The sequence below is a fragment of the Manis pentadactyla genome, chromosome 12, assembly GCF_030020395.1.
Source record: "Manis pentadactyla isolate mManPen7 chromosome 12, mManPen7.hap1, whole genome shotgun sequence".
In the NCBI taxonomy this organism is placed as follows: Eukaryota; Metazoa; Chordata; class Mammalia; order Pholidota; family Manidae; genus Manis; species Manis pentadactyla.
The window spans coordinates 3,327,909-3,350,321 of record NC_080030.1 but is presented as its reverse complement, the minus strand read 5'-3'; the positions used below and the strand labels follow the sequence as shown (position 1 = coordinate 3,350,321).

Genomic DNA, 22,413 nt, shown 5'->3' with positions numbered 1-22,413 from the left:
CAGGCGTGCACCTCAAGGAGCTGTGCATACATGCGTGTGTGTGCGCGTGCCTCCAGGGCTTGGGAGGGTCTGTGAGTAAGGGCCTGATGTTCCAAGGGCCCAGACCCTAGGGGAGGCCATGTGGGAAGATACAGAGGACAAGTGGGCCAGGGAGGCACCCCGGGCTTCTCGGCGGGGGTGGGGTGTCTGACTCCTGGCTATGCCCCACTGGCCCCCCAACCATCCCTTCTTGGCTAAGGCCTGGCCATGCCCCTCTCCAAGTGCACCCAGCAGCTCCCAGAGTCCCCTAGTGCCCACCCACCGCCTAGTCGCACCTTCTCCATGTCTAGGACCTTGTCTTGCATCTCCCGCAGGGCCCCCAGGGTCTCCGTCTCCCGCAGCCGTGACTGTTCCAGCTCGGTCTCCAGGTGGGCCACAAAGTCTTCTGTGAGGCGCGGGTTGTCCTGGGGGCAGGCAGGGGCTGTAGCTGGGGCACAGACAGCCTTCCTACTAGCTGCCAGGGCCCAGGCCTTGGGCCCTCCCTGGGACCCCTGGGCTGTGAGGGGGCTCAGGGCATGGGTAGAGGGGGTGATGGGAGCCCCCGGGTCCCCCTCCAGGGGGGAGCTCACCCCCATCCTGGAGGCTCAGGTGCTCTGTGCTTAGCCTCTGCTGGGAAACCACACAAGGGACCTGGTGAAGGGGTCTGCCCCTGGCCATGGGCTGCCTGAGGGACGCCAGTGACTGGTTTCCAGGCTCACTGTGGCTAGCAGAGGACGGGCTCTCGGAGGCACCCCTCCTGTGCATGGTCAGCGCCCAGATGTGGGCGGAGGTGCAGGCAGAGTCAGGCTAGGGTGCTCTTGCTCCCCACTTACCCTCTCCACCTCCCTCCTCCCCATCCCCCATTTCAAAATAGGAAGGAGCGTGCAGGGGTCCCTTTCTTGCAGGGTGTCCAGAAGCTCCTACAGGTGCCCCGGTGGGGAATCCAGGGGTGATGGCTGCTACCTGGCTCCGTAACAGAGGCCTGGCTGGTGGGCCAGGGAAGTCCCTTGGGCCAGAGCTGCGGCCCCATCTTGCTGCCGGTTCTCTGGGAGGTGGCCTGGCCCCCTTGGCGGCCACCCACTTCCACGTGAGGGCCTCCTTCACAGCCTCCTACCCAGCTCCCGGGCCTGCTCACTGCCCTCGGCCGTGTGGGTCCCGTAGGCCCCTGGGTACCGGTGGCCCCCCTTGGCTCAGGAGGACTCTGGGACCCACACTGACCCGGGACCCTGCCAGGCTGTGCCTCCCCTGAGGCCTGCCCTGGAGAGGAGACCGTGCCCCAGAAGCGCCCTCTCCAGCACCTGCCTCCCGGCCTTGCCCGTCTCTGCACCCTAACAGCCAGAGCTCCGGGGTGGCAGGTGAAGCCTCTGACCCCAAAGGGGGCACTGAGCGACAGGGTGGATGAGCCAGCCTTGGTTCCCCGTTGGCCCTGCTGCCCCCGCAGCCGTGGGGTTGTAGCGCTGGCGGCACTGCCCGCAGGCCAGCAGGTAGGTGGGGCCTGAGAGCCCCCTCCGGGGCAGCGGACCAGCCACCGTGCTCCAGCCCCAGGGCCCTCCCACCATTGGTCTGAGTTCCTGACCCAGGACAGACGTGGCCTGGTCCCGCGCCCCCACCCCGCTAGCTCAGACCAGACCCTCTTCTGACCGTAAAGCGAGGGGCTCCGGAGGAGGGAGCCCCTTCTCCTGTCCCTCGTCTCAGCTGCTCTCCTGGAGGGCTGGCCCCTGGGAGACTCCAGGGCTCCCCCAAGGGACCACAGCCGCCTCAGCGGAGGGCGGGAGCCCTGCAGAGAGCCTGGTTACTGGGGGGCACCCGTGCTGAGGCTAAGGGCGAAACTGCACCCGCTCTGAGTGGCCTCCAACTCCCCGCTTTCGCCGCAGCCCCCCCAAAGTAACGGGAAGGCTTATCGCGAACTGGCGCAGGAGCCCGGAAGGCAGCCGGGCGCGGGCCGGCCTCCTACCTGCCGCTCCTGCAGCTGCCGGATGGTGCTCTGCGCCCTCTGCAGGTCCTCGGCCGCCGAGCTGCACTGCTGCCGCACCACCGCCAGCTCCCGCTTGATGACGTAGTTCTCCTCGGCCTCCTGCGCCCGTGTCACCTGCCCCTGAGCACAGCGGGGACGCGTGCCGTGACCCTCTGCTCACACCCCAGGGCCCACCTTCGGGGAAGGCCCGGAGAGCGGGAGGTGAGCTGAAGGGTGAGGGGCGAGCCTCCCGCACTCAGAGCCTGGGATGGGGCGCCTCATCGGGCCTGAGCACGTGGGTGGGGAGGCAGGGGCAGGACACTGGGAGGAGCCTGGAGGGGCAGACCCGCCCTGGGCCCAGGCTCTGAGGGCTTAAATGGAGACGGGAAGCGCCTTCCGCTCCCGACTCCTGGCTCTTGGCCTCTGTCCCGGGTGAGGAGAAACAGTGGTTATCTAGGGCCGACGGCAGCGCGGAGGCCTGGCCCTCCCTGCTGGTGAGGGTGGGGGCCTGCCCGGCCAAGGCTGGGAGGGGGAATACACCGCTCCTGGACACCCCTGCAGTTCTGGCCGACGGGGCCCTCACCTGCCCGGGCTAAGAGCACCCCCAGCCTCATCCTATCACCACACCCAATTTGGGCCCCCCCCAATCCCAGGCTCGGAGCCACTGGGTGGCAGGCAGAAGTTTCCAGATAAAGCCATTCAAGATGAGGCAGTAGCAGAAGCAGATAAGAGAAGTTGGCAGGCTTGCAGGTAGAAGCAGAGGGGCACGAGGGCGGGGAGTGTGTGTGTGTGTGTGTGTGCACGCACGCGTGCTCAGCGCAGTGCACACACCAGGGCTCGTCGCTGATGCACCCTCAGGGTCCCCTGGAGGTCACAGGTGTTCTGTACATGTGCATGTAGCCCAGACGCACCCACATGCACCCTGCTTTCACATGCTCTCCCCTCCCCCCAGGACAGCCTGTCTCCCCTGTGAAGCGGTCCCCAGGCACCCCCATGCGCAACGCCAGGTCTGCCCTCCTCGCCCCCTGTGGCAGCGGCCGGGGAAGGAGTGCCTCCTGGTGTCGTGTCCCTGGCCAGGAAGGAGGAGGGAAGGGGAGACGAAAAACTACAGTACCTGGATTAACCTATCAGCCAGAGCAGCGCTCTCCTACCCGGCGAGGGGTCCGAGTGACAGGGGGAGGAGGCAGAGCAGAAGGCGCGGGGACAGGAGAGGGGGAGACAGACAAGAACCACTCGTCACTAACGCGCTGGACTACTTCTAGAAGCAGGGGCGGGAGGAGTGGGCCCGGAGACCCAGAGAACCAGCAGGAGAGGACCCGGAGGTCCAAGCCAGAGCAGCTCCGTCCTGGGGAGGGGTCTGCGTGCCGCGGGGAGGGGCCTGCCCCTCGGGACTGGCCGGCCAGCTGAGCGCCCTGGCCCTCACGCCGGAGCAAGGGGAAGCCATCCGGGGTGACGGCAGGGTGGCCGCGCTGGGCCGCGGGCTGTGTTCCAGTTGGGAGGTAGAACCAGCCTCCAGGCGTTGGGGCAGGAAATGGGGCCCACCTTTACCCCATCTTTCAAAACAGGTCGGGGCCAGGGCCGTGGCGGTGGCACCCCACCCTGGTGCCGGTGGCAAGGCCACTCCCCCCGCTGCTCTGAGTCTCCTTTCTCTTGAGGGTGAGGCTTCCAAATTACAGGGTGGGGTGCGTCGTGGCCCAGTTCCGGGGCCCCTCAGTCAAGGAAGCAGTTCTGCCTCCTTCCCCAACCCGGGCAGCCTGGGGGTGGGGGGGACACGGGACACAGGTGGATTGTGTAGTTTTCAGCTGACCAACCTCAAGGGACATTTCCCCAGGGCCCCAGTTATCCGGCAGTCCACATCTGAGAGGGGCTCAGGGAGGGCCCACGGGATCCGCACCCTGCTCCTCAGCCCGCCGGTTCCAGCTGGGCCAGGCCTGGGCGGGGCCCTCCAGCTGCTGGGTGCTGCCTGGGGCCTGGGGCCTGGGGATCCAGGCTGGTGGCCACAGCCCCTCACCTTCTCCAAGGTCTCTATCCGCTGTTTCAGGAGCCGGTTCTCTGTCCGAAGCCTCTGTGGGGGGACGGGGGAGAGGGTGTCAGAGCTCCCTCCCACTCGTGCACACAAGGTGCGTGTCTGTCCCCTTGGGGTCCTGGCCACCTCCAGGCAGGATGCAGCCAGTGTCTTATGTTCTGGGTCAGTGATTCCAGAAAACAGGGCCAGTTCCTTCCCAACGGCTCACTAGATTTATTTTTAAAAAACAAACCTTATAATGTGATGGCTTCAATGGATGTGCGCTCTGTGTGGTGGGGAGGGGGGCAGTGAGCACGCCCACCCCCCTTGGGAGTCTGTTTCTACCCCGCGCTTGGGCCTGTCAGGGGCCAATATGGCGCCTACCACAGGGCAGAGGTCTCTCATTTTGGGGGGAAGACAGGCCTCGCCCCTGGTTGCTTTTCTTCAAGCTCCCTGGTTAAATTCAGTTATTCAACAAACTGCTCTCGGCATTCAGGTCCAGGTGAGGGGGGACTTGCTGATCACTCACGCTTCTGTCGGGTGGACAGCTCAATTTCTGTGAGCCACTGAGTGCCAGCTCTGCACGACACTTGTCACTCGCCCTGGCCTTGGTTGGTTCTGGAGCTTCTCTCCCTGGCTCTGGCTTTTCCTCCTGCTCTGACGGATTTGGGTTAGGTATCTGTGATTCTACATCCCCTCATGGCCCTTTGGGAAGCAGGTAAGGTTTATATATGCCCTGCATCTAGTCCCAGCGGAGGTACCCCTTAAGAAGTAGGTACATAAATAGTTTGGGTCAGCAGGGTAGTGAGGGTCCCACCTCCCTGGGGATCACACACAGACCAGTTCCTGGTTTCTCCCAGGGAGAAGAAGGGGATGGAAACACCCAAGACACTCTCAGGAAGCAACTGCGGTCAGAGAGAATAGCAGACTTGATTGATGGTCATCAACACGTGTCACGGGTTGGGGAAACTGAGTCAGGGCTGTATCCAGCTCAGGTCTCTGTGGCAGATCTGGAAGCCAGAGCCCTGACACCTGGCCCTTGGATTGCTCTCCCCTCTCTGGCCTCAACCAACCGCTGCCTAAGCACAGAAAGCCTTGAGGGGGGGAGTCAGATATACCTGACTGACAGCACACTTCTGCTCACTCCAGATGGAAGACGGGTGAACAAGGACTCGGGGGGCTGTGTGCAAATTGGCCTTATTTTTTTCTTTTAAATGTGCTGTATTTTCGATGCCTTGACATCCTGTGGCCTTGCTGCTCCTGGGGAGCCTACCCTCCCAGGGCTAGCTAGTTCCTAGAGTTAGTGAACAACTGCCTGCCAGCCTCTCACACGCAGACCAGCCCATCTGAAGCCCACACCCCACCCACCACCTCCCTATCTGACTCTCACACTCCCAGCCAAGAGTTCCCCTGTCTTAAACGTCCCAGGATAATTAGGGACCACTCCTATAGCTCAGAGCTGGCGGAAATTATTCAAACCAGCCCATGCTAAACTCGCTCACACTTGCTCACACCGCCTGGCCCCTGCCTTCCTGTGGAAAGTGCAGTAAAGACTCATGCCCATGCTTTGTCTTGCCTGCCTTCTGCCTGACCCTGGGCCTCCCTGTGCACCCCGAAAGGTGAGGCGTGTCCCCTTCTCTTGGGAACTGTAATAAATTTCTTCCAAAGGCAGTTGTTTCTGTGTCTGTCACCTTACCATACCTGATTAAAACAAATCCCAGGTATGTTTAAAACAGCATAAATGTGAAAGAGCAAAGGGCAGGGCCCTGGGGGAAGGCATCTGCCTGAATCCTTGAAAACCTGTGGGGCTCTCAGGCTCCTCTCATGGGAAATTTCTGGGCTTGGCATGTGGACTGAGGATCTGCTGTGTCCCCAGATACAAGTGGCCCTCGTGGTAAACAACGGGATCACGCCCTTGTCTTGTGTGTGGGGCAAGATGGGCACATGTTTGGACTGGTGCATCAGTCAAGCTGCCATTCCTGAGAGAGGGAGATGCTTGAAAACTCTGGAAAACCCACAGAGAGGGCCAGGCCAGCGATGCCCTCTTTCCCCCTTAGGTAGCGGGGGCAGGTGACCCGGATTCTAATCTAAGTTCTGCCTCTGTCTCTTTGAAGAGGTGGAGATGATGATGAAGGTGGTGCTGGTGGTAATAACAGTAATAATAACTTGAACAAGCATCACCCCCATTTTGCAGAAGGGGGGACACTGAGGCTCAGAGAAGTGAATTCACCTTCCTGGGTCACACAACTGGTCCTTGGAAGAGCTGGGACTTAAGCCCTGGTCTGTGGGGCTCAGTCCCAGCCACTGTGGGACTGTGCCCGTGAAGAGGACAGAGCCAGGCTGGGGTTTGTCGTCATGTCTGTCCCCCTCCCTCACTGGACCGGTCTCTGCTGTGCCTCTGGCATACAGTAGGTGCTCAATCAATGCTTGTTGAGCGAATAACTAAAATCATGTGTAGAAGGATGAAAACGGAAGGGGAGGGAGGGGAGGCTGGAGAAACCACAGGTGGGCGCAGACCCTGTCCCGCCCCCACCTCGGGGCCCCCACCATCCAGGGCGGCCTTCCTGCCGCTGCAGCCCGGCCTGACACCCCGGCTGCCCTGCTTGGGCCTCCCGCGCGGCTCCCTGGTCAGCCCCGTTTTTATCCACAGTACTTCCTGGAGTCCATACTCTCTACTTATTGGTTCAGTGGCCGTCCCCCCACTACAAGGGAGCCCCACAAGGGCAGGGACCCGGCCGCCTTGCGCACCACCGAGTCTCCCGCCCCCGGCCGCCGTCGCTCGCAGGCTGGGCCGGGCGGAGGGCGGACCCCTCGGCGGCAGAGGCCGGGTAGCGCGCGGGGCAGGGCCGCCCCCTAGCGGCCGCCTGCCCCGAGCGGGAGGACGCTCCCCAGGGCATCCGTCCCGGCCGCACCTCCCGGGGCCTCACCTTGATCTCGATCTGCTCCTCCATCTCCTTGCTCTTCATGGCCGCGTACTCCTTCTCCAGCCTGCGGAGGGGAGGGCTGACGAGGCTGCCCCCCTCCCGCGGGGACCCCCTTTCCGCCAGCATCCCCGCCGGCACTGACCTCTTCATCTTCTTGGGGTTGTACTTGACCTGGTACGCCTTGAGGATCAGCTTGTCCGGGCAGCTGTCGAACTGGTGCGGGATCACTCTCTGGAAGTACTGTGGGGACGGCGGCAGTCACCACATGGGGGTCCTGAACACAGGCACCGCCCGGGCCCCGGCCGCGCCCCGCTTCCCTGCAGGGGGGGCCTGCGCGCTCCAGGAGGGAGGGCGGGCGGCCGCCAGCCAGCCAGGCATGCCATGCCCTCGGCACAGGGCCCGGCCCGCTGTGGGCACTCCGGCCACCGTGCGCAGAGCCAGCGGATGCGGGTGAGAAGCGGGAAGGGGCAGAAGCAGCAGCTGGCAGCCAGGACTCGGGTTTGTGGGGGAAGAGCGGGCTGCAGGAGCTCGTGAGGGCCGGGCCAGGCTGCGTGCGGTGGGCTCTGAGCACCTGGACCCTCGGGAGGAATGGGCAGGCACGCGGATGCCCTCCGGCCGCGAGAGGAGACTGAACAGGTCGAGGAATATGGGTGGCTGGAACCTCTGTGGTCTGCCCCCCCCACAGCCCCCATCCCGGGGCCCCGGGGCCCCTGCAAAGGGTTAAAGCAGGCGGCTGGAGGATGCAGCTGCTGCGGTTTGAGGCCAGGCTGGCTCCTGTTCCCCAGCCCGGCTGGTCCCCTCTGGCAGATGCGGACAATAGATGCCCGTGTTCGTGGACACAGCCGTGGCCTTTGTGCATTCTTTCCCAAAGCGCCAGCTGGAGGGTGCTGGGAGGGGCAGGGGCCCGCAGGACGGGGACACGGCCGTGAGAAGCAGGGCAAGGCGGCTGGCTGGCTGGGGCTGGACGGGAGGCTGCCCCAGGCCCCCCACTCCCTCCTGGGCCCTCGCTGGCCCAGGTGCTGGGGGAGACCCCACCCAAGGCCTGGTGGTTTGGCTAGTACTCGCCGCGTTAGGCTCTGGGGGACCCGGAGCCGGGAGCAGGAGAGGGTGGTGTTACCTCCCAGGGCTCGGCTTTGGCCTAGGTCTTCCTCTGTCCCTGCTGCCAGGCTGCTGGCCCTGGACTGTCTGGCAGAGCCCGGGGGCTCCTCATGGCCCACGCTGGGCCCCCAGGGACCCCTTGGGGGCCAGGATAATGGGAAAGAATCAGGAGGCTCAACAGTCCTTCCTCCCTGGCATCTGGGCCCTCCCCCAGCTCTCCGGAGGGCTTGGCTTGCCCAGGTGCCCCCGATGGGGGGCAGTCCCACCCAGCCCGGCCCCCGTGGCCTACCTGGGACATGCCCTCCATGTCCAGCTGCATCAGCTCTGTCTGGTTCACCTGAAGCAGGGCAAGGCCCACCCGGAACACAATCTCCAGGCCCTGCAAGGGCACGGTTCAGTGCGTCGGGGTCCTGGTGTCCCACGGAGCTGTCTGACTCCTCCCCTGGGGCCTGCCCTCCCTGGGCCTGGGCCCAGCTGGGAGTCGCTTCCAGCGTGGGGTGTCCAGGAAGGGGCGTACAGGGTCCTCACCTCGTACATGAAGATATCGAAGACACGGGTGGCGACGGACAGCGGGAAGGTGGTCAGGAACAGCGTGAGGAACCAGGATGAGGCGTACATGGACGTGTGGAAGCTCTGGGCACGGAAGTGGGTGTTCAAGTCCGGGAGCTGCTCCTGGGGGTGGGGAAGCCATCACTGAGGCGACTGGGAGGCACAGCCGCCTGCGTCCACAGGCTCCCTCCTGGAAGTGCTGGGCTCTGCACCCCCACCTCCAGGGAGCCTTCCCCACCTGCCCCGGGCAGCCCTAGCTCCCTTCCTCTGCACCCTCCGCACTGCTTCTGGGTGACGCTGAAGCAGCCAAGTGCCCTGAGTAGCATGAGGTGGGAACCCAGGCACCACCCGGTGGGAGCAGCAGCTGGTCGTGGGTGTTGGGTGTACATGGTGGGGGGCAGGCACTGGCATAGCTTCTTGTGAGACTCTCATCATTGCCCCAAGAGAAAGCTTCCGAGGCTCAGTGGGGGTTACGTCACTCCCCAAGTTCACCAGGAGAGCCAGGGGAGGAGCATGGCGTGAGCACATAGCAGCTCACCCCGTATTTCGTGACTGGCTAGTCTCTGGTCCCCCCACAGCCCTGTGGTGCTTCATGCCCAGCAGAGCTCAGGGGACACATGTTTGACTGGCCTGAACTTCAGACTGCTGGAAAGTGACAGAAACTGGGGAAACTGCGGCTGGAAAAGGTTGTTAGGACCCCCTGGACATGCTTCACCAAGAGAGCAGACTGTCGGCTGTCTCCCTGCCTGCTGGGAGCTCCTTCCCAGGCCCGGGGCTCCCAGGTGCTGGCTGGGGGAGGTGTGGGCCTGGGGGCTTCTGGGGGCCTGTGCTTGCAACCGGCTTCCCGAGCAGGCAGGGGTGTGTGTGTGTGTGTGTGTATGTGTGTATGCACGCACACAGGCTCTGTCTGCCAGCCTGGCGGGCCCTGCAGGGGCTGCTATTTATACACCTATTTATAAACAGAGACGGCTGCAGCTCTCCAGTAATCAGCATGGGCAGGCAGACAACACTTTCCCTCCTTCCAGCGCCGCCGCGTCCCTGGAAGCACCCTTGGGCAGTGTCCCATAGGCCCATCAGGACAGGCCCTTCCTGAGCAGGACCACTGGCAGTGATTTCCACGGAATTGTCACTCAGAGACCCACGGGGGCCTGGGTCGGCACCCGGGTGCAGGCTGCAGGGGAGCGGGCTCACCGCCTGCTCACCTGCAACATGTACTCGAACTGGTAGATACAGAGCCCCAGCTCGGCCATGCTGGGCTTGAAGAGCTCCCGGAGGCGGTACTCCTGCATCAGCCGCACGAACACACAGAAGGCCTCCTCCTCGGGCATCTGCGGGACAGGTGGGTGGAAAGCGCCCGGGGCATGGCGCTGTGCCGTTTCTGTTCCATTTACATTTCCTGCACACAGACTGTGCTGGGTTGCCTGGACCCTCGCAACAAATCCCTGTATATAGTGTCACCCCTGGCTCACTGATGGGAAACCTCTCCAGGCCTGAGGTTCCTGCCCATGGCCTCCTGGCAGGAAATGGGGGGCTGGGATGAACCCTAGCTCTGGCTGCCTCCAGAGCCCACAGATGCCCTCTGGCCCACACCCCCCTGTCTCCATTCTCCTTCCTAAGCCTGGATTCTCTGGAGGAAACCCCCGGTCCCAGGAAACACCACACTGGCTGGCCTGAGCCCCCCACCTGAACTCCTCCTCCAACCCTGGGAGAGGGCTGGGCAGGACATCCGCCCCTCCAACCCCGCTGTGCCCACTGCCTGGGGCTTGGCCTGGCGGCTGTCAGAGGCCACAGGTGGATGGGCAGGGAGGCCACGACCCATGAGGACACTGGATGGAGGGAGCACTGTGGGGCAGAGCCAGGGTACTGGCCCCGGTGGCAAGTCTGGCCACAGGCCGCCTACCTGCATGAGGAGCAGGCCCACGATGAAGGCGCTGCCCTGGCAGTAACCCACTTCCCGGTCCACCAGCGAATACGCCTGCGCAGGAACACACACGCGTCGGGGCAGGCCTGGCCACGGCGGGCCCACATGGGCAGTGATCCGGCAGCCCTGGGCCTCACCTTCATGACGTTGAAGAGGACCTCCTGGCCCAGGCTGTCCTGGCCCTTGAAGAACTCGTGCTCAGGGTAGGTGCGGGCGATGTCCCTGCGGATGAGCTTCTCGCAGGGCGAGGACATCTTGAGCAGCTCTGAGTACTGGTTCTTGACTGGCATGTCCGTGGCGCTGCACAGCAGCTGCCACACGATGGCCCGGAAGTGGTGCGGGATGCCCTTGCGGATCAGCTCCTGGCCAGGGGCGGGCAAGGGACAGAAGGCGGCGCTGGACTCAGCGGTGCAGCCGCCCCGCCACCAGGCCCAGCCCTGACACGGGGCTCACCCACCCCCGGCCCGGGGCCCAGTGCACAGCACGGAGTCCACCCTGCTTAGCCAGCCGCCCCCTCTCCGTCCTGGAACGCGCTGGGGCAGGAAACCAATGGGCACCTGAGACGCCAGCCCCACTCAATGCTGTCTCCTCCCGCCCTGGCCAGGCACCCCGAGAGTGCGTGCACATCTCCCCTCTGCCCTGGGGCCCCTGCTGGGAGCCCTGGCCTCCGCTGGTGCCGCGGTCTGGCAGCCCCGCAGCCGTGCAGGCCACCCGCTGCCCCCGCCACCTTGATCAGCTTCTCCTTCTTGCGTCTCCACTCCTCCCACTCATTGGCGATCCGGCCCCACAGGATCCACGTGTCCTCCTCCAGGTGGCTCAGGTTGGAGGAGGCCGAGGAGCTGGACACCAGCGAGGAGCCGCTGTTTCTCCGGGAGCCGTTCATGGAGCGCATGGACTTGGAGTCGGCCTCCAGGAGCCTGGGCAGGAAAGGCCGGTGGAGGTGGGCCCCTTCCCCCCAGGGGTCCCCAGGCCGCCAGGGATTGGCTCTAGTGGTTCCTGCTGCGGGGCACTTGCTGAGCGACTTTGGCCAGTGCCCTGACCTCTCTGAGCCGCGGTCCTTATCCTGGGGCTCCTGGTGAGGCTGGCTCCATTCTAAGCCCAGCACTGCACCTGAGCCACATGTGCATTAGCGCATTTAGTGTCCTACCAACCCTAAGGGGCAGGTTAAGATCTGCGCTTTACAGATGAGGAGCAGAGAGGGTGAGGGTCTCGCTGGGTGTACCCAGCTAGCCACGTGTTTCTGATGCTTTGACATCTGGGGCCTCTCTGACCCTGGAGGGACGGCCCCTCCCAGGCCTGAAGGAGTCCTGGAAATGGTGAGGGACTGGCCTGCCTCTGCGCCTTTTGGGTGCATACCAGCCAGTCCAGAACCCACCCACCAACCACTTTTCTTCTCAGGCTGTCCTACTGGGGGCCACTCTCCCCTTGCCATCAGCTCAAGGCCAGGTGCCAGGCAGCTAGGGCAGCCCCCATCCCCAGAGCCCACCTCCCCTGCCTCAGCCCGCCTTCTTGCAGGAACGACAATAAAGGATCTTCCCCCATGCTTCCCCTCGCTCCCTCTGCCTCCTGACTGACCTGGTGCTCCCCCCTGTGGCCCCCCGGCCGTGCTCTGCCCCCTCCCCATGGGACTGTAACATAATGGCAGTCCTCTCCTGATCTGTTGGCCTTGCTGTGCCTGGGCTACAGTCAATCTATGTTTAAAATGGGGGAGGCCCAGTTCTGGAGAGTCAGAGAGGCCTCCCTCCTCCCTCCAGCAAAGGCTTGGTCATTGAGGCCAGATTCACTGGGCCTCCTGGACCCTCGGTCTCCTCACCAGAATGGGGGAGCCGTCATGCAGGGTTCAGAGGAGGACCGCAGACATCCCTTGTGAAGCCTCTGGTGGGCTGTTACTTTGCCCAAGGCTGAGCCCAATTCTGAGTGTGAGGGGGCAGCCTGGAACTTCTGTTTGGGGCTCAGGCTGCACCCCCAAGGCCCCTCCTCGCCCCCAGGCCCTAACTCACCGGTTCTGCTCTTCAAGTTTGGCCAGCAGCTCCAGCTCATCAGGGCTGAGGTTCTCGGAGTCAGAGGTGGGGGAGCAGGTGGGGGCCGACAGGGCCTCCTGGGACGAGGAGTCAGGGCTCAGAGTGGGGCTCGCCATGGTGGGCCAGCTTGTCAGCAGAGAGCAGGGCCAGGTCACAGCTCTGTCTGGGGACCAGAGACACCTGTGGTCAGCACAGGGCGGGGTGCCCACCCTGTCCGGCTGGCTCGGGGCCAGCTGAGCATGCAGCTCGCCAGGGTACATTTCCTCACCCCGGGCTTTCCATCTTTGGTCTGTGCTGCCAGTGTATCCCTCTATCCCTCATCCCCACGCACCCCAGCTCAGCTGATGGCCACGCCAACTGGCCACTCCAGATGCTAGCCACTGGGATCCCTGCCTGTGGAGTCCAGACAGCGGATGGAGACAGGAGGACCATGGCCAGGGTCTGAGCTACACTGCTGTCTCTGGGCACCGGAGGCCAACTCTTTACTTGACACCATTGAGTGTTCAGGAGTGCTGGGGGCCAAGGCTTCCTGTCCCTCTGGGCCCCTGCTGGGACCTTGGGGGTACAGGAGCCCCTGCTTCGGCGGCCTTTCCTGACAGCTGTGGTCCCTGCACCCAGTTGCGGCCTGCCCTGGGAACCCTGCCTCCGTGCCGGACCTTCCCCATGTCACCAACCAAAGTGGGCTGCTGGGACGGCCGGAGCGGAGATGTTCTACTGTTAATTGTCTGGTGCTACCAATGGCCGGGAGAGCGACTCCCTTGGGCTGGGAAGCCAGGAGCCATCGCAGTGCTGGGAATCTGTGTCCTGGCGGACGCAGAGCTATAGGCGCTGACTGGTGTCCTGATCTTGGCCTGCCATGCGCCGGGCGGGTGCTGGGCCCATCTCTCCTTGTCTTCCTGGGGATGTCGGCCACCCTACTGGGGGCTTCAAGGATACTGGCCTCCTGCCCCCTGCCAGCCTCAGGAGAGGCAGCTCAGCACCATGCCAAAGGCAAGGGCTCTGGGCTCAAACGGCCCTGTGTCTGACACCTGGCTCTGTGGCCGTGGGCCAGTCACTCAGCTTACGGACTGGGGCTCATAGGGGACCTCTCTGGGAGGGGCCTGAGAACTGAGAGTGCCTCCATACGCCACACAGTGCCTGGCACTTAGCGACTGCTCCCTGAACGCTGGCCATTCCTACCCCTCGGGGGTTCTGCTATGCCCAGTGTGGGCAGTGCTGGCAGGAGCTGGCATCGCCCTGGTGGGAGAGGCTACAGGTCAGAATGGCTAGGGGAGGGGAGGCAGGGCCTGGGGCTGGTGTTCCTTCTGCTCAGTCACACTGCTTCTGGTGAGCCCCGGCTGACGCCCACGGTCTAAGAGACAGGGGTCCCCAGGAAGAATATCATGCCCCCCTTAGCACTGCTGTGGATGCCTCCTTCATGCCGCCCACTCCCCAGCGTGCTCTGTGCCAGGGGTCCACAGTATGTGGCCTGGACTCCGCCTGCCCTGGATTGGACAGCTTGGCCCGTAGAGAGGCCCTTGCCCAGTCCCTGCAGACCTGGAAGGCCTTTTCCTCCCACTGCCCAGCTGGCCGGGGACCACCTGCCCTAGACATGGAGCCAGTGAGCACTGCCTAGCCAGGAGTCCGTCATTCCCAAGAGAGACATGGGGGCCGCCGTGGGCCAGCTGCAGAGTCCAAGTCTGAGGCTGACTTGCGGCAGAGACGGGCTGTGGACAAGAAGGGCTGGCCTGGAAGCATCAGTCCTGCTGGCGGGGTGGGTGGGGCTGGGAAGGCACCGTGTGTCTCCCAGCCTCGGAGTTGGGAGACTGGGGAGAAGGTGGTGGAGGTGAGGATCAAGGCCTCATAAGCACAGCTGGATTTGGGGAGCAGTGGGGGCCTCAGAGAAAGAGACCACGTGTGGCAGGTCTTGCTGAGCCCAGGGGCCCCAGCCTCAGGGCATACTTCCCACCTTTCCCTCAAAGAGCCGGAGAGAATGGCTCAGCTCTGGGTTTCTGATAACAAAATAACAACCAGAGGCCTTCCACTAGCAGAGTCTGTTGAGCTATTTGTCACATATGCATGTGTGCTTCATACAGGAAATAAAATCGATCCAGTGCACAGGGCTAAGATTCCCCGTCTGAGAAGCAGGACCTTCTGACCCCTCAGGAAGTTCCTCTCAGCTCCTCCCCAGACCCTAAACACTGCCAGGTCCCAGCAGCCATCCTCCTGATGCATGCACACAGACGCACACTCATGCACACCCACACGCACACGCAGCTTCACGCCTGGATGCACCCTGCACACCATCTCACACCCACACGTACCCACACCACTCGGTGTGTGCACACACACTCATACACACAACATCACCCCCGTGCTGACCACACTTCACGACCCTTGGAACTAGTAGATGGGGACGGACACTGGCTTGCCGCCCCCCTGGCTCTGGGTGCCTCCCCCACCCAAGCACCGAGACTCACTGGTTCACCCATTCCCTCCCTGGGCCTTACCGAGGGCCATGGGAGAGCCAGGTGCTGTTCTAGGCATGCGGACATGGACTGGAACGAGGCAGGTGAGACCCACCTCCCCAGGCCTGCCTCAGTCCTTGTTCCATCCTGCTCTTGGTGACCTCACTCTCAGGGCTTAAATGTCCAAAGAAATGTCAGTGATGGTGACACCTTCTTTCCCAGCGTTCCTTTCTCCTTAGCCCCAGTCAGGATTGCCCTGGGCCCCTGGGCATCTCCGTCAGACTCCCAGGCAGGAATCACCACTGTCTGGGCCCCTGCTATAGCGCTGCCCCACGCTGAGCCCAGCACAATGTAAGAGTCAAGAAATATTGAGGAATGGAAGCCCTGGCCCACCCACAAATACCTACGAACACCCACAGCCATCTGAGGGCCAAAGACTGCTGGGCACAGATGCAGCCCCTGCCAGCCTGCAGCATGCACAGGGCAGAAGCCAAGCCAAGGAACAGTCATCCAAAGTTTTATTACAGATCTGGAGGGAAGCTTGGGTCAAAAGATAAAGTAGAATGGAGACCAGCGTGGCAGACTGAAAAGTTAAACAAAGAGTTGCTATCTGACCCGGCAGTTGCGCTCCTAGGCATCTACCTGAGAGAACGGAAAACACGTCTGTGTGGGAGCCTGGCACACAGCTGTTCATAGCAGTGAGACTTACAGTAGCCAGAAAGCGGCAACCACAGGACTGTCCACCGTCAGGTAAGCAGATAAACTCGACGTGGTCTGGCTACATGATGGAATATTATTGAGCCTTAAGGGAGGAAGCTCTGACGTCCTACAGCGTGGGCGGACCTCAGAGACATGGTGCTCGGTGAGCGACCCAGACACAGGCCTCACAGCGTGTGACTCCACTCGGATGAAAAGTCCAGAACAGGCAAATGTAGAGGGACAGAAAACCGACCAGTGGCTATAAAGGGCTGGGGCCTGGGCATGGGAGGGATGTGGGAACTGCTCTTGGGTTTCTTTTTGGAGGGTTGAAAAGCTCTGGAATTCTACAGTGGTGATGACTTGGTGAATGTACTAAAAACCCAATGAACTGTTTGCTTTAAAAGGGGGAATTTTATGTAAGTGAATGATACCGCTGTTAAAAAAAATGGTAAAGGAGGGTGTGGGCTGGCAGAGGAACCTCAGTGCAGAAGCAGGGTGGAGGGCTGGAAGGTTCTGCAGAGGCCAGACCCCGCAGGGCCTTGTGGCTAAGGCAGGAGCCTGTCTGGGCTCGCTGTTCAGGGAGATGCCTGGCCCCCGGTGTAGTCCTCAGACTCCACACTCTCCTGACCAGAGCGGCCCTTCCTCCTGCTGCAGGTAGAGGCCCCCCCCCACTTCTGCACCTGCCCCCCACCACACCCAGCCCTTCAGGAGCATCTACTGCTTCCTGCCTGTCTTTGCACATGCTGGTCTCTGGAAAGGCATTATCCAAGATCAGGTTTGAGTTTTTTTCCATGAACCCCTGCCTCCAGTGTGCTGGCTCACTTATTCCCTCTCCTCCTGAGAACAACGACCCCCTATGCTCCAGCCCGAGACACATTCCACGCGGTTACTCCTCTACGCACCTGCCCACCCTACCGGGTTGTGAACATTCTGAGGGCGAGGGCCTATCTTCTTGATTTCTACTTCAAGCTCCTAAAGCGGCATCTGGCATTTAGTATGTGCTCAGTAAACATCCGATGGATGAATGAAAAACATTTCTGTGCTGCTCAGCCCCGATGATCAAGGTCAACACCGGCAGTGATGTCGTGTCGACAGCCTGTGCCCTTGATATAATGAGATGAGGACACTTCGCCTCGGTGTCTTTCTCCCGAAGACGCAGCACCCCAGTGTAACCATGAGAAAAACACATGACAAATCCGGATTAGGGGACATTTTAGAAAATTCCTCACCAGTCCTCAAAATTGCCAAGGTCATCAAAGACAAGAAAAAACTAAGAAGCTGTCCCAGCCGGGAGGAGTCTGAGGAGCCGTGGTGGGAATACGTCACAGAGGACCCAGGACACGATCCTGGGAGGGAACGAGGATATTAGGGATAAACTAGGGAAATCTGAATGAAGTGTGGACTGTAGCTAAGAAGGTATGAATACTGGCCTGTTAATTGTAACAGTGTTGCAGCGTAGTGCACAATGTTACTACACTGAAAAGGGAAATGGTGAGCTATGTGGGAACTCTCTGTTACATTGTGGATTGTTCTGTAAATCTAAAACTGTTCTAAAAAACAGTCTGTCTTAAAAATTATGAAGGAAGAAGGATTGTGAGCCGGCGCAGACAGTAAAGGACAGTCACAGCATGAGAGGTGCCTCGGCGAGGGGTCGCTCCTAGGGTCCAGTGAGGCCAGAAAGGATTTTCACTTGGATTTCTGAATCCAGAACCTTTGCTCGAAGCCACTCACATTGCATTCTTTCACTTCAGGAATAACATAGGTGAAACACGGCGTGCCCAGTGTACAGGCCACTCGGTAAAGTGCAGCCATTGGCTTTCAACAGAAAGGGGAGCAATTGGGGAGGTGCCATCTTCCAGAGCCTGGCATTTTCAGAGGCAGGAATAAAGACCCCACATTTCCTTTCAATCTCGGCTCCCTGCCTCCCCTCCCCACCCTGGCTTCTGGTCCTGCACCTCTCTCTGCTAATGGGAGGCACAGGATCATTTCTGCACCTGATGCTTTGGGAGAGGCCACGTGCCCCAGGGCCACCACAGCCCAGGCTGGCTCCAGCTCCTGGGGAAATGGCTGAGTGCCTCGGGTCCTTTCCCCCAGCTAGCTGCCCCTCATCTAACGAGGACTGGGTTGTTGTTCTCAGCACACGCAGCTAGAGAGAAATGAGGGGTTTGCCAGGAAGGCACCTGTGTCAATGGCAGAAAGTAGGCTGGTGATGGGGCAGGGGAGTAACTTTTCCTCGTTTTTTAGGTCAGGATTCCACAGGTCATAAGGGTGCGTCTCTCAGATTTTAGCCTGAAGGTATGAAAACTCTGAAAACTGTTATCATTGTTATTGGTAATAACAGCTGGATTCAGGGGTCACTGCCCGCCCTCCCCTTGTCCCTGGTTCTGGCTGCCCCGGATGTACGTGCATGTACCCCCCAACGCCACCCCCATGGCTGCGTGTGCAGCAGAGCTCTGCGCCTGAAGTCAGGACTTCAGAGCCAGCAGCCTGGCTTCAAATCCCTCCTCCACCACCTTCTATCTGTGGGGTCCTGGCTACGATGCGCTTTGCCTCAGTTTCTTCATCTGAAAACAGAATTGGTGGTACCTATCTTATGGGTCCTGTTGGGAGGAATCCCTGAGCAAAACTTGTCAAGTGTGCAGGGCAGGCACTGGCCCATGCGTGGTATGTGTCTCTGCCGGATGGGAAGCTCCACGCGGGCAGGGGCTGTCTCGCCCACTCCCGGACCCCGGAGTCCAGCGCACCAGCAGGCATCCACCACTATTGTGGAATGAGTAAGCAAGCCTCCCCCCTCAGCAGCCAGCCCCACGGAGCAGCCCTGCTTAAAGACTCAGCACAGTAAAACTGTTGTCACTGTTATTGGTAATAACAGAGGCGGAAGCCCATACCTTCAGGCTAAAATCTGAGGGACGCACCCTTAGGACCTGTGGAATCCTGACCTAAAAAACGAGGAAAAGTTACTCCCCTGCCCCATCACCAGCCTACTTTCTGCCATTGACACAGGTGCCTTCCTGGCAAACCCCTCATTTCTCTCTAGCTGCGTGTGCTGAGAACGACAAAGGGAAACACAAGTCTTCCAGGAACAGGTGGGGAGGAAGAGGTGTCACGCAAAGGCCCTTGGCTCTTCAACGCCCAGACGGCATTGTCCCTGCTGCCTCTGTTGGTCGCGAAGGCCCTCGGCGCCAGGCACAGGGGTGAGGGGCTCTCCCAGGCACACAACCCACCCCTTCCTATGGAGGAGATCCGGACCCCCTTTCAGAAGCGGGTGGGGAGGGGATACCGTCAGCTCCCTGCACCGACTACGGATTCGCTGAGCACCTGCTCTGTGCCGTCCTCGCCTGGGACCAGCTGTGAGTGGACAGACACATGCGGCCCCGCGGGACTCGCGGGCTGCTGTGGGAGGCAGACCACCGGAAACAAGCCCATCAGCACATCACGGCATGCTGAGAACTCAAAGAAAAGTGCCAGTGCGGCCTTTGAAATCTCACTGGCAGGGATAAATCTCTTCCCTGGCCCCAGGACTTGGTTTTCCTAGCCTGCCTCCTTCCCACCTCCGTGTGACGTCTAGAGCATGTCCGCCGCCCCTCCAAGCTCTCCTGACTGTGGGTCCCATCCAGCAGGAAGTGTCCCACAGCGTGTGCCTCGTGGGCAGCAATGGGCCGGGAGGCCTATAGGGTGGAGCCCACCAAACAAGGCATGATTTCCCGACTGCACCAAGCTTGCAGCTGCTTCCTGGGCCTCTGGCAAGACCACCAGGCTGCCTGAACGCCCATCTGCGCAGCCTGCTGCATGTAATTTCGCCCCATGCTTCCACACGGCAGGCAGCAGGCCATGGAGGTAAGGACACACGCTGGGATCCCATGGCCTCTGTGTGCTGTGGAGGGTTAAGTGAGATAAGGGGAATGGTGCTTGGCACAGGGCCTAACACAGGGCAGGGGCCTGATTGGTGTGCGCGACTGGTTTCAGTGCCTGTCTGGTGATGTCCAGAGGGTCACTAGATGCGGGACGGGGACCACACCTGACAGTCCTTCAGACCCCAGCACGTGACGACCCCCAGGACGTGGCGGGGGTCAGCATCTGTATCCTGCCAGCAGAGACTGGGGCCACGTCCACCCCTTCCCCCCGCACCTGTGACAGCACTCACACTCAGACACCAGCTGTACCCCAGCCAGACGAGAAGTGCCTCGATACATCCACCAGCCCTCCCAGGGAGCCTTCTCCTGTGTTCCTAAGGAGGTCACGGTCTCTCCTGGGGAGGCTCTGGCCCCACTGCGTCCGCACAAAGTCCCCTCCGGGGGAGGTGTGGAGTGAAGTTTGTTTCCAGCACCTCGTGACCTTCAGGAGTCTTTGCGTTCCCTCCTCCCCTCAGCTAGTGGGCAGGACAAACCTCTCCCTGCCCTCTGTCCCCGAGAGGTCCCTATGTGGCCACAAATCCCACAGACCATCTCTCAGCCCTGCAGGCTTCCTGTGGTGCAGCTTGGCTGCAGGGGGACGGCCATCAGCCTGTGAGGCATTAACCAGGGAACCAGGGTGGCCAGTGGTTCTGCTGGCACCTGCAGATAGGTGCTGCACCCTCCTGGACCCCACCAACCCCTTCTCTACTGCATGATACCCAGCGGACATTCGGGGCCACAGCCTAATGTCACTGGTTCCCCTGCAGGACAAAGCACAGTTCCAAGGCTTTACCCCCCCATTTTCCAGATGGAGAAGTTGAGGCCCTGAGCCAATCTGTGCTTCTTCCCAGGGCTGTCCACGGTCCACTGGTGAATATCCACAAAGAAGCCCAGGCCTGCTTCTCTGGGGGTTTCCAGGAAGCTTATGTGGCTCATGGGAGCCCACACAGGACATGCAGGGCCGCACAGATCTGGATTCCACATGAGCCCGACCAGTGCCTCACCCCCTGCAGACCTGGCCACGCCAGCCCGCAGCTCTGTGATCTCTGCTCCTCTCCGTCTCGCCCCATCCTCGCGCTGGGGCCGCGCCGCCTGCAGTTCCTTCCAAACCACCCGCCGTTGGCCACTGAAGCCCAGGGGAGCCCACAGGTTGGACCCGCGGGTACAGCTGTCGGGTGGCAGGACAGGTGGGGAGAAACACAGCCCAGAAGGACGCTCACACACGGTTCCTCTGGCCCATCACAGCTGGGCCGAGGGACAAACCAAGCTGACTACTCATTCACGTCCCACCCGAGCCTCTTCAGCACATTTTTTCCCTTCTGGAAATGTTCCTTAACAAAGAGCTGTCTGCTTCTGGTGGCCCCAGCTCAGCCCCAGAGGGTCCCAAACGCCAGGAGAGAAGGAAGCTTTCATTTTGCCACAACACCCCGTTCGTGGGTGAAGGAACTCAGTGTGGGCTGTCAGGGGCTACCCTGCCATGGGAGGCCAGAGGATGCGATGGGGTCGGGATGCGCAGTCCTACCAGTCTGGTCAGACTTCAGAACCAGGGCCAGGAGTCTGAACACCCACCCTCCCCGCCAGGGGGTGGGGTGTGCATAAATCAGGGGGCGGGCAGTGGTTCCTTTTGGGAGACTTTGGTATAGGAGAGAGAGTGAGTGTCCTTCCCTTTGAAGAAGGGCAAGGCAGAGAGAAGGATAAAGGGGAAGAGTCCTGGGGCAAATGTCCAGAGGGGTGCTGGGAGATTCTGGGTCACCCTGTCACCCACCAGGGCCCCAGTGGGGATGCTGATTCTGGGAGGCTGGTGTGGCCCAGCAGGCCAGGCAGCGCGCGTCTCCCAGTCTCAGCCTGAGCTAGGAGCTGCCAGGGGCTCCAGGAGGACCCAGTCAGGTGGGACCCAAGGAGGTGCTGAGCATCCTGTGTGTGTGTGTGTGTGTGTGTGTGTGTGTGTGTGTGCATGCATGTGCAGGGCTCTCAGAAAAATGTGTTTCTGGGTGGGGAGGGGGGTTCAGACATCTCTTGGGAGGTCCTGAGCATCAAGAGGAGACAGGATCCGGGATACAGCAGGAGGACCCCAAGGAGTGATTTTTAGGGGTTCCCTTGGGCATGGGGTAGCTGGGGGTGGGAGATGGGCGGCCAGGCTGAGGTGAGACCTGTGGGAGGAACCCTGATTCGAAGAGGCTGGGGGTGGGGTCCTGTGGGGTCAGTGGTGGGTAGGGCTCTGAGGCTGGCACCCTTGGTGTTGAGTGCAGGTCTGGGCCCAGAGACAGGACAGAAGTGAGGGGAGGGACGGGGTGGCAAGGGGTCTGCAGGTGGGGAGGATCCTGGGGAACCGGGCGCGGGGCGGGGGGGGGAAGTCCCGGGTCTGGGGGAGGGGCGCTCCTGGGGGGCGGGTCTGCGGTTGGAGGGTGGGAGCCCGAGGGATCCGGGGAGGGGTCCTGAGGGTCCGCGGAAGGGGTGAGCGGGGGTCGCAGGCCTGCGGGGGCCTCCCGAGGAGGGGGCGAGGTGGGGAGGGTGCCCGGAGGGGTCCGAGGCGTGGGGAACCGGGGGGGAGCGGGCCGGGCCGTGCTGCTCTCGGCCGGGCTCCGTGCTGGGGGTGCCAAGGGCTCCCGGCGCGGGTTCCGCGGCGGGGCGGCCCGACTCTCGGTCTTGTCCGGCCCCCACGGGCCGCAACGCGGAACCGCCGGCCTGAGAAGGCGCCGGAGGCCCGGCCCTCGTCGCCTCCTTACCTGCGCCGAGCGCGCCGCCATCGCCGTGCCCAGCCTCGCTGTCCCGGGCCGCCGCCGGCTACCCGCCGCGTCTCTCGCCCCGCAGCCCCGGCCCGGCCCCCCTCAGCCGCCCCCCGGGACCGCGGCCGCCGCCGGCTCCGCCGCTGCCATTTCACCCG

General features: G+C 62.0%; 2 protein-coding genes across 3 annotated transcripts in view; one reads left to right on the top strand and one right to left on the bottom strand.

Annotated features, from left to right (window-relative positions):
• Nucleotides 1-9,742, top strand: part of PRR36 (proline rich 36) — a 20,274-nt gene extending 10,532 nt beyond the window's left edge. The window contains exon 8 of the mRNA XM_057489690.1: nucleotides 9,512-9,742. Within this exon, the coding sequence (XP_057345673.1) occupies nucleotides 9,512-9,534 (23 nt within the window). The 3' untranslated portion in view covers nucleotides 9,535-9,742. The remainder of the gene's footprint in view (nucleotides 1-9,511) is intronic.
• EVI5L (ecotropic viral integration site 5 like) overlaps nucleotides 1-22,413 on the bottom strand; it is a 25,876-nt gene extending 3,463 nt beyond the window's left edge. Inside the window, exons 1-14 of one of the 2 annotated variants that reach the window (XM_036890689.2) lie at nucleotides 22,256-22,413; nucleotides 12,470-12,653; nucleotides 11,197-11,386; nucleotides 10,607-10,831; nucleotides 10,449-10,523; nucleotides 9,751-9,876; nucleotides 8,528-8,671; nucleotides 8,289-8,378; nucleotides 7,044-7,141; nucleotides 6,905-6,965; nucleotides 3,984-4,037; nucleotides 3,087-3,119; nucleotides 1,973-2,113; nucleotides 315-443 (exon numbers count right to left, since the gene is read on the bottom strand). In XM_036890689.2, the coding sequence (XP_036746584.2) occupies nucleotides 315-443; nucleotides 1,973-2,113; nucleotides 3,087-3,119; nucleotides 3,984-4,037; nucleotides 6,905-6,965; nucleotides 7,044-7,141; nucleotides 8,289-8,378; nucleotides 8,528-8,671; nucleotides 9,751-9,876; nucleotides 10,449-10,523; nucleotides 10,607-10,831; nucleotides 11,197-11,386; nucleotides 12,470-12,606 (1,503 nt within the window). In that variant the 5' untranslated portion in view covers nucleotides 12,607-12,653; nucleotides 22,256-22,413. The remainder of the gene's footprint in view (nucleotides 1-314; nucleotides 444-1,972; nucleotides 2,114-3,086; nucleotides 3,120-3,983; nucleotides 4,038-6,904; nucleotides 6,966-7,043; nucleotides 7,142-8,288; nucleotides 8,379-8,527; nucleotides 8,672-9,750; nucleotides 9,877-10,448; nucleotides 10,524-10,606; nucleotides 10,832-11,196; nucleotides 11,387-12,469; nucleotides 12,654-22,255) is intronic. The other variant, XM_036890690.2, reaches the window with a different exon arrangement.